The sequence below is a fragment of the Amphibalanus amphitrite genome, unplaced genomic scaffold (genome assembly GCF_019059575.1).
Source record: "Amphibalanus amphitrite isolate SeventyFive unplaced genomic scaffold, NRLGWU_Aamphi_draft 001906F_arrow, whole genome shotgun sequence".
Classification (NCBI taxonomy): Eukaryota; Metazoa; Arthropoda; class Thecostraca; order Balanomorpha; family Balanidae; genus Amphibalanus; species Amphibalanus amphitrite.
Genome location: NW_024883399.1, coordinates 68,541 through 82,121, shown reverse-complemented (window position 1 = coordinate 82,121; position 13,581 = coordinate 68,541). Strand labels below are relative to the sequence as shown.

At 51.9% G+C, this 13,581-nt stretch overlaps 1 protein-coding gene across 1 annotated transcript; it reads left to right on the top strand.

Moving 5' to 3' along the window:
* Positions 1–4,473: 4,473 nt before the first annotated feature.
* On the top strand, positions 4,474–13,531 carry LOC122375732 (ATP-dependent 6-phosphofructokinase-like; the record flags this gene model as incomplete). The annotated part of the gene is made up of 6 exons (XM_043355230.1): positions 4,474–4,653; positions 6,049–6,148; positions 8,210–8,339; positions 8,458–8,555; positions 11,149–11,371; positions 13,010–13,531. Coding segments are annotated over 6 exons (855 nt in total), but the record flags the coding sequence as incomplete, so codon positions are not given.
* Positions 13,532–13,581: the final 50 nt, after the last annotated feature.

Here is a 13,581-nt window from a genome sequence, read left to right as displayed (position 1 = left end):
ATATATTTCACGCCTCCCCCCCCCCCCCATTGGTTGTTGCATATGGCTACTTTTCTCGTGAACTTTATATCCTCCTTTTATTAATGTTATTTGTTGTGAATGTTCTAGCCTATTGATGGAGTGTTTTTGATCATTGCTATCATTTTTACTCTTTACCTTGGTCGTTTATAGTGTATTTTATATACCTGGTACCTTTGTTAGCCTATTACCTATTGATGTTGCATACATGTTTATATCACTTGCTATATATAGGTAGGTCTTTATTACTATTTACCAGTATAACGCCTTTTGGGGCGACTAACGGAGCGAGCGAGAGGGTGGGCCTTGCACGTGCGAAATTTCGAGGGGGTACCTCCAGCTGACTTGTGCACGGCACCCTACTAACCGGTCTCTAGCGATGTGCCAAATTTGAGCACAATCGGCCCAGCCGTTCTCGAGATCTGGAAGCGGCACCCTGCACGTGCGCACGTGCAAAATGGGTCCCAACTGACTTGTGCACGGCACCCTACTAACTGGTCCCTAACCGTGTATCAAATTTCAGCGCAATCGGTCCAGCCGTTCTCGAGATCTGGAAACGACCCCTGCACGTGCGCACGTGCAGCAGCACCCCAACTCTGGCACATGGATATGCATTGCCTAGTGGGTGCCTACCTACATGCCAACTTGCAGCGCAATCGGCCCAGTAGTTACCGAGATATTGCAGCTATTACAAAAGTGACACCTCTTCGTTTTGCACGTGGCACGTGCATAAGGGGTCACCCACATGCATCGAGAATCGTCCAATACTTGGTAGAAGGAATGAAGCTACCCTACAAAAATTACCGCATGTAAATCGGTCAAGTGGTTGTTGAGATATAAGCGTCGCAGAATCGTGACCACGGCCGGCCGGCCGGCCGCTCATACTCAGAAATTTCCGTTATTGACTCCGCTCGCTTCGCTCGCTCCGTAATCACTTTATATAACCTTTGTTATTTAACAGATTTGGGTATAATTAGAATGTATATCGCTTATGAGATATTTCCTTCTTTTTCATATATGTTAACTAGTGGTGTCATTTTCCAAAAAATGTCTGACCGATACCGACCGAAACCGAAATTTGGGAAAAATTTCCGACCGAATACCGACCGATAACATCCCAAGCCAAAATTTGACCGAAATTTGACCGAAATTCTATTTGCTATTACTCTACCCCAAAATTGAATTATTTGGTAAATTCTGATGGAAACTAATGGGAAATGGCATTTCAGTCCAAGTTCAGTCAATTCTTAGCCACTGCAAAATACATTTTGTGGTAGAAGTTACTTACAGTTAAAGACTGGAATTGAGTTTCACAATGGTGTGTATTTGTGGGGCCAACTGAGTCAAAATCAGCCTGCTTGTGGTTGTGGTTGGACAATTGGTGGCTGCTGCCTGCTGAGTGGGATGGCTACTGAAGTTGCCAAAACATGGCATCCCTTGTAGTATTTGGGGGAAATTTTGCAACTTTATCATTAACATCCCAATAACTTTCATTTTAACTAGGCAAAAATGGAATACTTTCTCTTTTTGAAAATGGTTTCACTGACAGGGTGACCGAAAGTGTCCGATTTTTGGGGGGCCTGACCGACCGATTACCGAATCGGTCAGCATATCTTTTCGGTAACCGATTTTTTCGGTAACCGATTGACACCACTAATGTTAACCCTCGCCCTGGCAGGGGGGGTCGATGCGACCCCCCCCCCCCCTAAGGTTTTTCAAAGATAGCGTAAAAACGGCGGCGCGCAGCGCCGCCAAATTTGGCACAGCCTATGGGGCAACCTTTTTACATGTGACTTGAAAATTTCAGGTCCGGGTGACCTTGGGTCAGGTCACCAGGTCAGAAAAACCGGTACAAGGTCATGGTCAAATTTCAATTTTCTTTTCGCACCTGTCCTGCTCACAGTTTTGAACTGATTTCCTTCAAACTTTCAGGGTGTGCTAAGTTCACCGAGTTGTATAACATATAGTTCGGGTTTTTTGAGGTCACTGACCTGAGGTCAGTTAGAGGTCATTACGTCGTAATGTTAAGCCTATGGGAAAATACTAAATTAGGAAAATACTGGAGATATCCGCTTCGTTCTATCACTTTTGTGCTTTGAAACCACAGTACTTAACAGCAGGTCACTTGGTGCTTCTTTGTTTGGTGTACTTATCCATGGGTCAGGTCAAATGAGGTCAACTGAGGTCAAATGACGTTTTTGCCAATAACTTGGCACATAATGACGCTAGAGCTTAAAAAATAGTGTCATTGTGTTCCTGGTGATCAGCCGAATCGAATGATATGCAATATGATGCAATTTGGTTAACTTGAACTTAATTGATTAATTAAAGTTTACTTAAAAATTAAGAAAAACTTTAAGTACACGTAAGAAAGCTAAAAAGTATATCATTCGACGCGCCTTGACGTGCTGAGTTCACTGGTGCTTTTCTTTTTGCTCTATCTTAATTAGATCAAAAGTTATAAGCGAAAAACTTTTGACCTGTTTTTAGCGAAATTTTTACATTTATACCCCCCAAAACCCCCCCTAAATATTGACCTAGAGCAACCAAATTTGCACAGGGGCGAGAACTCCGGGGTGCCCACCTACCTACCAAATTTGGTGTTTCTAGGTGCCATAGGGGCCAATCGCGAGGGGGGGGGGTCGCATCGACCCCCCCCCCCCTGCCAGGCCGTGTTATGAAAAATGCCCTGCCAGGGCGAGGGTTAAATGTTTTATCATAGAATGTCACGTGCTATTTATCTATTTTACTATCTGTATTCTGTGACATGTCCTTGTCTGCCAAAGACGAATCGCCCTAAATGATGCGACCGATACCCCCGAACCCGATTACGATACGCTGACGAAGCTTTTGTAATACAATTCGAAAGCTCCGACCCGAACGATTTCTTGTGGAGTAAATGTCCTCATTCAATTATTATATATCAGGATAGTATAAATCAAGTTATGTGGCCGAATTATGTTGTATGGCGTAGGGATGTTACGCGTAATTTGATGGGCTTACCCGCTCTGCATATATATTCACAACTTTACGGGCCGCTGACCCCCCTCCCCTCCTCCCTCCTTGTCCCTGCGAGCGGTACGCCGGGAGAACTTACACGTGCATGGGGCCAGCCCGTTTTCCTCCCTCTTTAACCCTATTCCTGGCGGGGGGGGGGCCTCAGGAGCCCCCCTGAGGTTTTTTGGTTATTTCTCCCAAACGCGTTGAGCTAGGAAGCTCAAATTTTCTGACTTTTCCTAAAAGGCTTCTACGCAACATGTCTGAAAATTTTGAGTTGATCTGACCTCAGGTCAGGTCACCAGAGGCGGTTTGGTGACCCTACCTCAGAAAAGTTTGCAATCACGCCAGAGCTAGAGTTTTTGACCGATCAATTTCTTCTCTTCAGGGTTTAGTTAGGGTACCAGTATGTGCAATTTGTATATCTCGGAATTTTGATATCGGTGACCTAAGGTCAGGTCAATTTCGCGACCTCCCCATTATAAGTCAATGGGGGAAAAATCAACTCCCTGTTTTTACCACTAAAACGGGTCGGAATGGCCCCATATACCATACATGACTTCATATACGATCAACCTTCACTACCTTGAGGTCTGTTTTGCTGTTGGGCAGCTGTGAGGTCATGTGACGTCATCAAAGGTCACCAAAGGTTTTTGGCCAATAACTCCGTACAGGAACAAGATACAGACGCGTGGATGGTCTCATTGTGTTCAGCTCGTCAAGACGCATCGAATGATATACATGATGACCTCGAGGTCACGTGACCTGAGGTCAGCCTTTGACCTTGACCTTTCGAGGTCAACATATATATCATTCGATGCGGAAGGACGAGAGGATCACGATGATGCCCTTAGTTTGTTCCTATCTTGACTAATTCGAAAGTTATTCGAGAAAAACTCTCTCCATATCTAGCGCCGCCATTTTGACTTTTTCGACCCCTGTGACGTCATCTTTGACCTGACCTGAAAATGACCTTTGTAAAAATTGTAGATCTTGGCCGTGCGTATCCGATGCCGTTTACCGCTTGTCGCTATCTTGCTTCGTTTTCGAGATCTCAGGGGGGGGGGCCGAATCGGCCCCCCGCCAGTTTCTTGTCCCGGCGGAGCCCGCCAGGAATAGGGTTAAACCTTACCTCATTTGCCTTCCGACCGAGCCACCGTCTGTCCCTTCACATTCCGATCCTAATTAGGGTCACCGCACCTGCCTGACGGACTGTCAACCACCCAGCGGGCGGTCGGTCCTGACGGGTCGGTGCTTACACGCAGAATATCGATATCATTGTACGAGAGAAATATTGATTCAAAATGTTTTTGATTCTTGTATATGTGCTGTAAATAAATGTTTCGATCTTAAAAAGCAACTACCCTCCGTAAATCACCCGGTCCTGTCAAGTCGGTGGGGTGTCATGGTCCTGACGAGTGAGCGCTTACAAGTAGGTGTGTGTGTGTGTGTTGTCAGGCGCTGCTGGTGATTGGCGGGTTCGAGGCGTACCTGACGCTGCTGCAGCTCTGTGACGCCCGCCAGCAGCACCCGGAGCTGTGTGTGCCCATGGCCTGCATCCCGGCCACCATCAGCAACAACGTGCCCGGCACCGGATTCTCGCTGGGCTGCGACACGGCCGTCAACGAGATCACCGAGGTCAGTCACCGCCCGCTGCAGTGCACCGGAGCGGCACCCAGCGGCAGCGCGGTCCTCTCAACCATCATCGGCACCTCCACGGCGACGCCCAACCATAGAGGCATCTCACGCAGTGAATATGACATAGTCTGCAGCGCACACCTCCACAGCTCATATCCCTTATTCTGTAATTAGGCTCCTTGCTTGCTCATTGCTCCTTCATAACACACTCATATAGCGCTCGTATATCACTGCATGATTGATAGGTATGCGTATTTCGACTGAAAATTGTAACATGCCTAAATGTTGAAGTTTTCTTTATACTTTGGTGTGGCCTTTGGCGTCATCAGTGTTATTGAGTCCAACAAAATTAGGCTTAATTCAACATATTCTCTGGGCCTTCAAACGACCTTTCAATTCTGAAAGTCGTCTCGTCGGTATCGCCTCCGTACAGCTCCACGACTGTGTTGACGGCGCTGTGGAAAGTACTCGGGTCAGGCGGGCGGGCTCCCGCCGCGCTGCCGCCGTGTTCTGGCCTCTACAGTTACACAGACTCTCTGACCTTGACAAAGTACACTGCAGGCTGATCGGAGCCCTCCAGCAGGCGGACAATGGCCATCGGGCCCCTATCGGCAGCGCCGGCGCTGGCCAGTGTCACCGGCCAGACCAATAGTCATCGTTTAAATATTTGAGCGGCGGTATCTTCTCCGATTACCGCTGTTAGTACGTGAGGTTTCCGTTGGAACTGGTGTGGCTCTCGTTTGACAGCACCCCTCCCCTCCCCTTCCCTCCCCCTCCCCCTCCCCTCCCCCTGCGCTCCACCCTTCCCGATCGGAGCGGCGGCACCGGCCTTCTGAGGCAGCGGCACCGGCCCTCTAAGGCAGCGGCAGTGACGGCACCGGCCCTCTGAGGCAGGGGCACCGGCGCTCTGGGCCAGCGGCACCGGCCCTCTGAGGCAGGGGCACCGGCCCTCTGAGGCAGCGGCACCGGCCCTCTGGGCTAGCGGGACCGGCCCAGGGGCACCGGCCCTCGGAGTCAGCGGGACCGACCCTCTGAGGCAGCGGCACCGGCGCTCTGAGGCAGCGGCCCCGGCCCTCTGAGGCAGCGGGATCGGCAAGTGCCACTGGGCTGCGGGTCGTGTGTGACTGGGGCGCGTGTTTACAGAGCTATGGCGCCAGTCCATGGAGAACGGTGGTGGAGTCGGCCGGCGTCCCGACGTGCCGATGCTGACAGACCGCTGATGTGGGTAGCAGGGCTGTGTGGAGCTAGCTCCGGTCAGATGCTGCTGCAGCTGCCGGTCGCTGCCAGCGGTCAGATGCTGCTGCAGCTGCCGGCCGCTGCCAGCGGTCTGCTGTTTGATGGAGTGTGTGTGTCGGTGCGTGAGTCTGTCCTGACGCAATCTGGCGGCCCCGGCAGATCTGTGACCGAATCCGGCAGTCGGCACAGGGCACCAAACAGCGCGTCTTCATCATCGAGACAATGGGCGGCTACTGCGGCTACCTGGCCACCATGGCGGGTGGGTGAGGGGCGGGGCGGGTGGTTGTGCGGGCCGCGCAGTGGGTGTCCGGGCCGGGCGATGGGTGGGGGGCCGGGCGATGGGTGTGCGGGCCGGGCGGTGGGTGCGGAGGCCGGGCAGTGGGTGTGAGGGGCCGGGCGGTGGGTGATTTGAGAACGGAGCAGAAGGCAGAGCAGGGCCATGGCAGGGCACAGAACGCGAAACGAAACTCAAAACCTAAGACGAAACATGCTTGGAGCGGAGAGCACAAAGTTTAGCTCTAACTTTTACACTTTTGTCCTTCTGGTGTTCTGGGTGTGGAGTTCAGAACACAGCAGAGCACACAAACAAAAAACGCCGAAGAAAAACACAGACCAGATAGAACAAACACAGAACAGAACATCGACACAGAGCAGGCAATTCGGACACAGGAAAATACAAAGCATACACAGAACATACAGAACAGACGCGAACACACAGAACATAAAGAACGCATACGAATATGTAGAGCAGAGGGATCCGATAGCCTTACCCTCGCCCGACGCATTGACTTTCGTCATGCGTCTCTTTTTCGTCTTTTTCGAATGGAAGGACTACTCCTTTCGCCGCTTTGCTCTTAATTAAACTAGACCCTCTTGTAAAAAAATGAACGTATTCACTGACACGAGACGTTTCACGTATAACGTCATAGGACGTCACTTGCCTAACCTGACCTGAAAAACGGGTACCTAGGGCAATCGATCCCACTTAAAGCACAGAAAAAGGTATCATTTACTCTATTTTTTACGGAGCGAGCGAAGCGAGCGGAGTCTTTCCTTAGATTAACGGAAATTTCTGAGTATGAGCGGCCGGCCGTGCGGACGCTTTTGCGAGGCTTATATCTCAGCAACCACTTGACCGATTTACACGTGATACTTTATGTAGGGTAGCTTCATTCCTTTAACTAAGTATTGGACTATCCCTGATGCATGTGGGTGACCCCTTAGTGCCACGTGCAAAACGAAGAGGTGTCAGTTTTGTAATAGTTGCAATATCTCGGTAACTACTGGGCCGATTGCACTGAAAGTTGGCATGTAGGTAGGCACCCACTAGGCAATGCATATACATGTGCCAGAGTTGGGATGCTGCTGCACGTGCGCACGTGCAGGAGTCGATTCCAGATCTCGAGAACGGCTGGACTGATTGCGCTCAAATTTGGTACACGGCTAGGGAGCAGCTAGTAGGGTGCCGTACACAAGTCAGTTGGGACCCATTTTGCAGGTACACACGTGCAGGGTGCCGCTTCTAGATCTCGAGAACGGCTGGGCCGATTGTGCTCAAATTTGGCACATCGCTAGAGACCGGTTAGTAGGGTGCCGTGCACCAGTCAGTTGGAGGTACATACATACCCCTCGAAATTTCGCACGTGCAATGCTCACCCTCCCGCTCGCTCCGTTAGTCGCCCCAAAAGGCGTTATACTGGTTTAGGTATATTCGAAATGTCAGCTATCCATCTCCAACGAGTTCCCCGCAATCACAATAATTAGAAAAAAACGTCCTGACGTTGAGAGTAAAATAAGCCTAATTGTTTTGTTTCTCAAAATGATCGTCTCTTTTAAGTTCAAAGCCGTCTTTTACAAATTGAGTTGTTTTCACTTATTCAAATTAAAGGGAGAAGATGTAGTTTAATCGGCTATTGGCTTTCGGCACGAAGCATATGCCTTGTGCTGCACTGTGCCATAGCGTCGTTGGCGCTCGGCTCTGTGGCAGTCCGCGGCGCTCAACTCTGACCCTATATGACCTCAGTACCTCTGACGTTTGGCCGCACACCATTTCCGACCTCTGTGTTCTCTGCCTCTGACGCCTGGGATCTCAGGGCCCCTTTTCATGATACGCTGCTAGACGCCGCTAGTGCTATTGCGCTTTCGGTTCCCATGGAAACACCGCTAAGTTTCATAGCACTAGTAGCCGGCAGCAGCGTGCCTGTGAAACGGGGTGACCTCTGGTCTCTGTGACCTGTGATCTCTGTGAACTCCGACAGCTGACCTTCGTGCCATCTGTGCTCTGGGCTTTGGCCTCTGACCTCTGACATTTGACTGGCAGCGCTGGCCGGTGGCGCCGACAACGCCTACATCTTCGAGGAGCCGTTCAGCATCGCCGACATCCGCGAGGACATCTACCACCTGATCCAGAAGATGGACGAGGGTGGCATCAAGCGCGGCCTCGTGCTCAGGTCCGTGTGACGCCGTGCCCACTGCCCAGTGCCGTGTGCCGTCCACTCAGCTGTGGGGTGTGGGGAGCGGGCGGCCTCGCCGACCGTCCCGCCTAACGGTGCGTCCTGCCGCCGCCAGGAACGAGTACGCCAACCCCAACTACACCACCGAGTTTCTGCACCAGGTGTTCACCGAGGAGGGCAAGAACACCTTCTCCTGCCGCATGAACGTCCTCGGTGAGTGGCCGGCCGGCCGGCGGGGGGGGGGCGGGGCCAGTGCGCTGGTTTGCTGGAGGTGTGGGGGATGGCGGAAAGAACCACGCCAAGCTGCCTATCAGGTCTTGGACTTATTTTTCTGCCAGTGTCCTCTGGGCAGGGCTGCGGAGTCGGCGGATTTTGGGCGATTCCCACTCCCACTCCCACTCCCACTCCCACTCCCACTCCCACTCCTACTCCCACTCCCACTCCCACTCCCACTCCTACTCCCACTCCGCTCCGGACGGTGCTCTAAAGCGCACAACATGATAGTAAAGCTTACATAGGAGATCTTTTTTCTTGCCTGGGACCATCCTTTGCGCACTGCAAGGCCTGCGTTGCAAATATGCCTTTTAATTAGCATGCAGAACTAAAAGCAGCTTCTGTCGCAGCCGCGATCTTCTGCTTTTGTTGCTGAAAACGCTCGTCCAAAACAAGAGTATGGCCTTAGCTTCGACAAAATATGATGTGGAAAGGTCAACGGACGTGATGTAAAGCAAGCAGGTGTGGGGCATGCCTTTGGACCATGCAGTGATTCCGGAGTCAGAGCCTGTCAGATTTTGGCGACTCCGACTCCGGACAGCGCTGTCGACTCCGACCGATTCCGATTCCGACTCTGCAGCCCTGCCTCTGGGCACCTTAGGTCGGGACAGACTTCATATGCCCCTAAACGATTCAAGGCTCCTCGGTATGCCGAGCTCCCACCTTCAGATTGTATTGTTTTGTTTCATGGGCTGAGAATTTGAGGTCAAGTTCCCACGTAGCTGAACGTTAATCTCTCGCACAACTGTGTGCACGTTTCTCAGACCGCCAGCTGCTCCTGCCTCTTGTCTTGCCGGCGCCGCCCTTGGGGAAGGGAGGCGCCTCTGCATCCTTATACTGAGCCGCTCCACGGAACGAACGTCATGGGTCGAACCCCGGCTCGGACCTCGTACAGGGTGTCCGTGTCCTGAAAATTCGTTGACACATTTCTCAGGTCAATAAAGCATATAAGGGTCCGCAAAAATATATGTCCATATGTGTATGCATATATAAATAGGTATATAGTAGGCATGTACGAGTATATGCTGCACATCACTACATGTTTGACAACCAATTCAGCATGTCGGAGACCAAACGTGCGTAATGATCGGAGACCAAACGTTGTAGCCCCCAAAATTTGTGCCCCGGCGATTTTAGTCTCTCCATCAGCTGCGGAAGACTGACGAAGGCTTCCTTGCTGACGAGCTCTTGCTGGAAAACTTGCCTTAGGTTCTGCGTCTCATTTATGTTGCATGAGCTCCCTGCCGACATCTGTTTCTTCTATGAAGCAGACAGCTTGCCTTGGCACCATTCATTAGTATGCTTAGCGCCAACGCCTTCACGAAAACAGGCGCTGACATCCCGAGCACCATTTTCCTTTCCAAAACGACGCCATTTCTAGACAAACGGCAGGCGCCTGGGGTAAATCTGTTCGTATCGCCTCGTAGCAGAATGTATCGGCCGTCTGTTTCTGAGACTGTACTTGCGCAATTTTGTCAGCTCTTGAGTGTTTATCACTACCTACAGTGAAACACTCGCCGGGTTACTGAGCGTTACCTTCAGGCTTCAGTTACCTTCAGAAGAAATTCTGCTTTGTAAGCTGCTCAAGCCTGGTCATAATGTCGTTTGTCGGGTGTTTTACTTCGAATGTAAAGTTTTTACTGTATTTTTAGTTGTGTTCCGACACACTATCCTGCTGGTGTACGCAAGTCGTCCAAAACGGTTTTGTTGTGCCTCATTTTTTCGTCTATAAGAATGTCATATGCAATTATTTGGCTGTTCATCATTTTGCACCAATTCCTCCCCCAGCTTTGTTCAGTTAGGACCTCCTTTCCACACTCTGGAAGCGGAGAGTGGAGCTGAACTGACCCGAACTTGCGACCTCCATTGTCGCGTCTGACTTATGGACACGGACCAAGGTGGCTCACACGCGGCCGGATGCATTTGAAAACAACGTTACTCTGCCAGACTGGTTGTTACTAGTGCCCATATGAAAGTTCGACGCTGACTTTCAAGCTACTGCAGGAATATCGACGCAAAAACGTGGTTGGTGCCTGTCAACAAGCTTTCGGGATACCCTGCTAAGGCACAGTACAATAGCTCAACATTAAACGTATTTTCTTTATGTTCGTGCCGTGCTTTTTTGGGCATTTTCAATGTGTGTCTGTTTTACAGTGTATTTCGGATGTTATGTTCACGGTGACTGAGCGACCCGGTGCGTTTGTGCGGAGTGCCCCGCGCAGTGTACGCCCTCAAAGTCAGCCAGGGGTGTGTGGGTGGCCGCTGACCCGCTGACCGGCGCAGTGGCCGCCCTCACAGCCAGCCAGGGGTGTGTGGGTGGCCGCTGACCCGCCGCTGACCGGCGCAGTGGCCGCCCTCACAGCCAGCCAGGGGTGTGTGGGTGGCCGCTGACCGCGCAGTGGCCGCCCTCACAGTCAGCCAGGGGTGTGTGGGTGGCCGCTGACCCGCTGACCGGCGCAGTGGCCGCCCTCACAGTCAGCCAGGGGTGTGTGGGTGGCCGCTGACCCGCTGACCGGCGCTGCCCCGCGGCCAGGCCACATGCAGCAGGGCGGCTCACCCAGCCCGTTCGACCGCAACATGGCCACCAAGATGGCGGCCAAGTGCACCGACTGGCTGGTGCGCCAGATGACGGAGAACACGCGCGAGGACGGCTCCGTGTTCACCAACCAGCCGGAGACGGTGTGCATGCTGGGCCTGCGCTCCCGGCGCTACGAGTTTACGCCGGTCCACTCGCTCAAGCCCGAGACCGACTGGGAGTGAGTACAGGGAGATACCATACAGACTGGGAGTGAGTACGGGGGAAATGGTACCATACAGACTGGGAGTGAGTACAGGGGAGATGATGCCATACAGACTGGGAGTGAGTACTGGAGAGATACCATACAGACTGGGAGTGAGTACAGGGGAGATACCATACAGACTGGGAGTGAGTACAGGGGAGATGATGCCATACAGACTGGGAGTGAGTACTGGAGAGATACCATACAGACTGGGAGTGAGTACAGGGGAGATACCATACAGACTGGGAGTGAGTACAGGGGAAATGATATTATACAGACTGGGAGTGAGTACTGGGGAGATACCATACAGACTGGGAGTGAGTACAGGGAGATACCATACAGACTGGGAGTGAGTACAGGGGAAATGATACCATACAGACTGGGAGTGAGTACAGGGAGATACCATACAGACTGGGAGTGAGTACAGGGGAAATGATACCATAGAGACTGGGAGTGAGTACAGGGAGATATCATACAGACTGGGAGTGAGTACAGGGGAAATGATACCATACAGACTGGGAGTGAGTACAGGGAGATACCATACAGACTGGGAATGAGTACAGGGGAGATGATACCATACAGACTGGGAATGAGTACAGGGGAGATGATACCATACAGACTGGGAGTGAGTACCGGGGAAATGATACCATACAGACTGGGAGTGAGTACAGGGGAAATGATACCATACAGACTGGGAGTGAGTACAGGGAGATACCATGCAGACTGGGAGTGAGTACAGGGAGATACCATACAGATTGGGAGTGAGTACAGGGAGATACCATACAGACTGGGAGTGAGTAGGTACAGGGGAGATGATACCATACAGACTGGGAGTGAGTACATGGGAGATGATACCATACAGAATGGGAGTGAGTACAGGGAGATACCATACAGACTGGGAGTGAGTACAGGGAGATACCATACAGACTGGGAGTGAGTACAGGGGAAATTATACCATACAGACTGGGAGTGAGTACAGGGGAAATGATACCATACAGACTGGGAGTGAGTACAGGGAGATACCATACAGACTGGGAGTGAGTACATGGGAGATACCATACAGACTGGGAGTGAGAAGGTACAGGGGAAATGATACCATACAGACTGGGAGTGAGTACAGGGAGATACCATACAGACTGGGAGTGAGTACAGGGGAAATGATACCATACAGACTGGGAGTGAGTACAGGGGAAATGATACCATACAGACTGGGAGTGAGTACAGGGGGAATGATACCATACAGACTGGGATAGATTTTGACTGGACAGACTGGACGAGATAGATTTTCTTTCAAATGTTATTGAAGAAAGATTTATGGGGCTTTATGTAGAGTGACCTTCCTGGTAACAGCTGGCCATCAGCCGTTCCTTGGTCATTGTACTTTGGCATAGGTGTGATGATTCTAAATAGAACGTAAAAATTGTGTAAGTTAATTTTCCACAAGTTGCTCAGTAAGAGAAGGTGAAGAATGGTGTTCCCTCCCTCGCCAGTGTGTACATACATTGCCATTAGTTTTTCCCCGCGCGGTGGCGGTGTTGTGTTCTGTCGGGCCCTCGGTGCGGGTCCGCCGTACCCCGGAGTGCCGGTCTGACGCGCCGCCCGCCGCGCCGGCAGACACCGCATCCAGAAGCAGCAGTGGTGGATGAAGCTGCGCCCGCTGATGCGCATCCTGGCCAAACACACGGCCACTTACGAGGAGGAGAACGTCGAGGTCGAGCTGGACGGAAAGGCCCACTAACCGGCCGGCTGCGGCGCCGGCGGGCATTAGCAACATTTCGCCGTCTCCTAGTCCACAGTCGATCTTAAATCAACCGCGTTGTGAGCGCTTTAGCTAATTGTTGCCGGCCGATTTCGCTATTGGTATTCGGAATCGCTATAGGAAGGCGGCCAGGCTGATTGTTTTTGTTTTCTGGGCCGGTGATCGGACGCTTGTTGGCGCCTAAGTGTCCGCCGGCTCGTCAAATTGCGCCGGGTGGGTGCGTGGGTCGCCGAGCTGCGCTGTCGGCCCTGCCGTGCGCTAGGCCCGCTGGCGGTGTTCTCTGCATGGCGTACCCATATGCTAGGTCAATCTGAGTTGCAATCTGTCCTGGTTTGGCGCCGTTTGGACTGTTCCCAATACACGGTCTTGGCAGAGGCGAGCGGGTGTGCAGCGGCCGACCATCGGCGCAGACCGGCGTCTGGGGAGC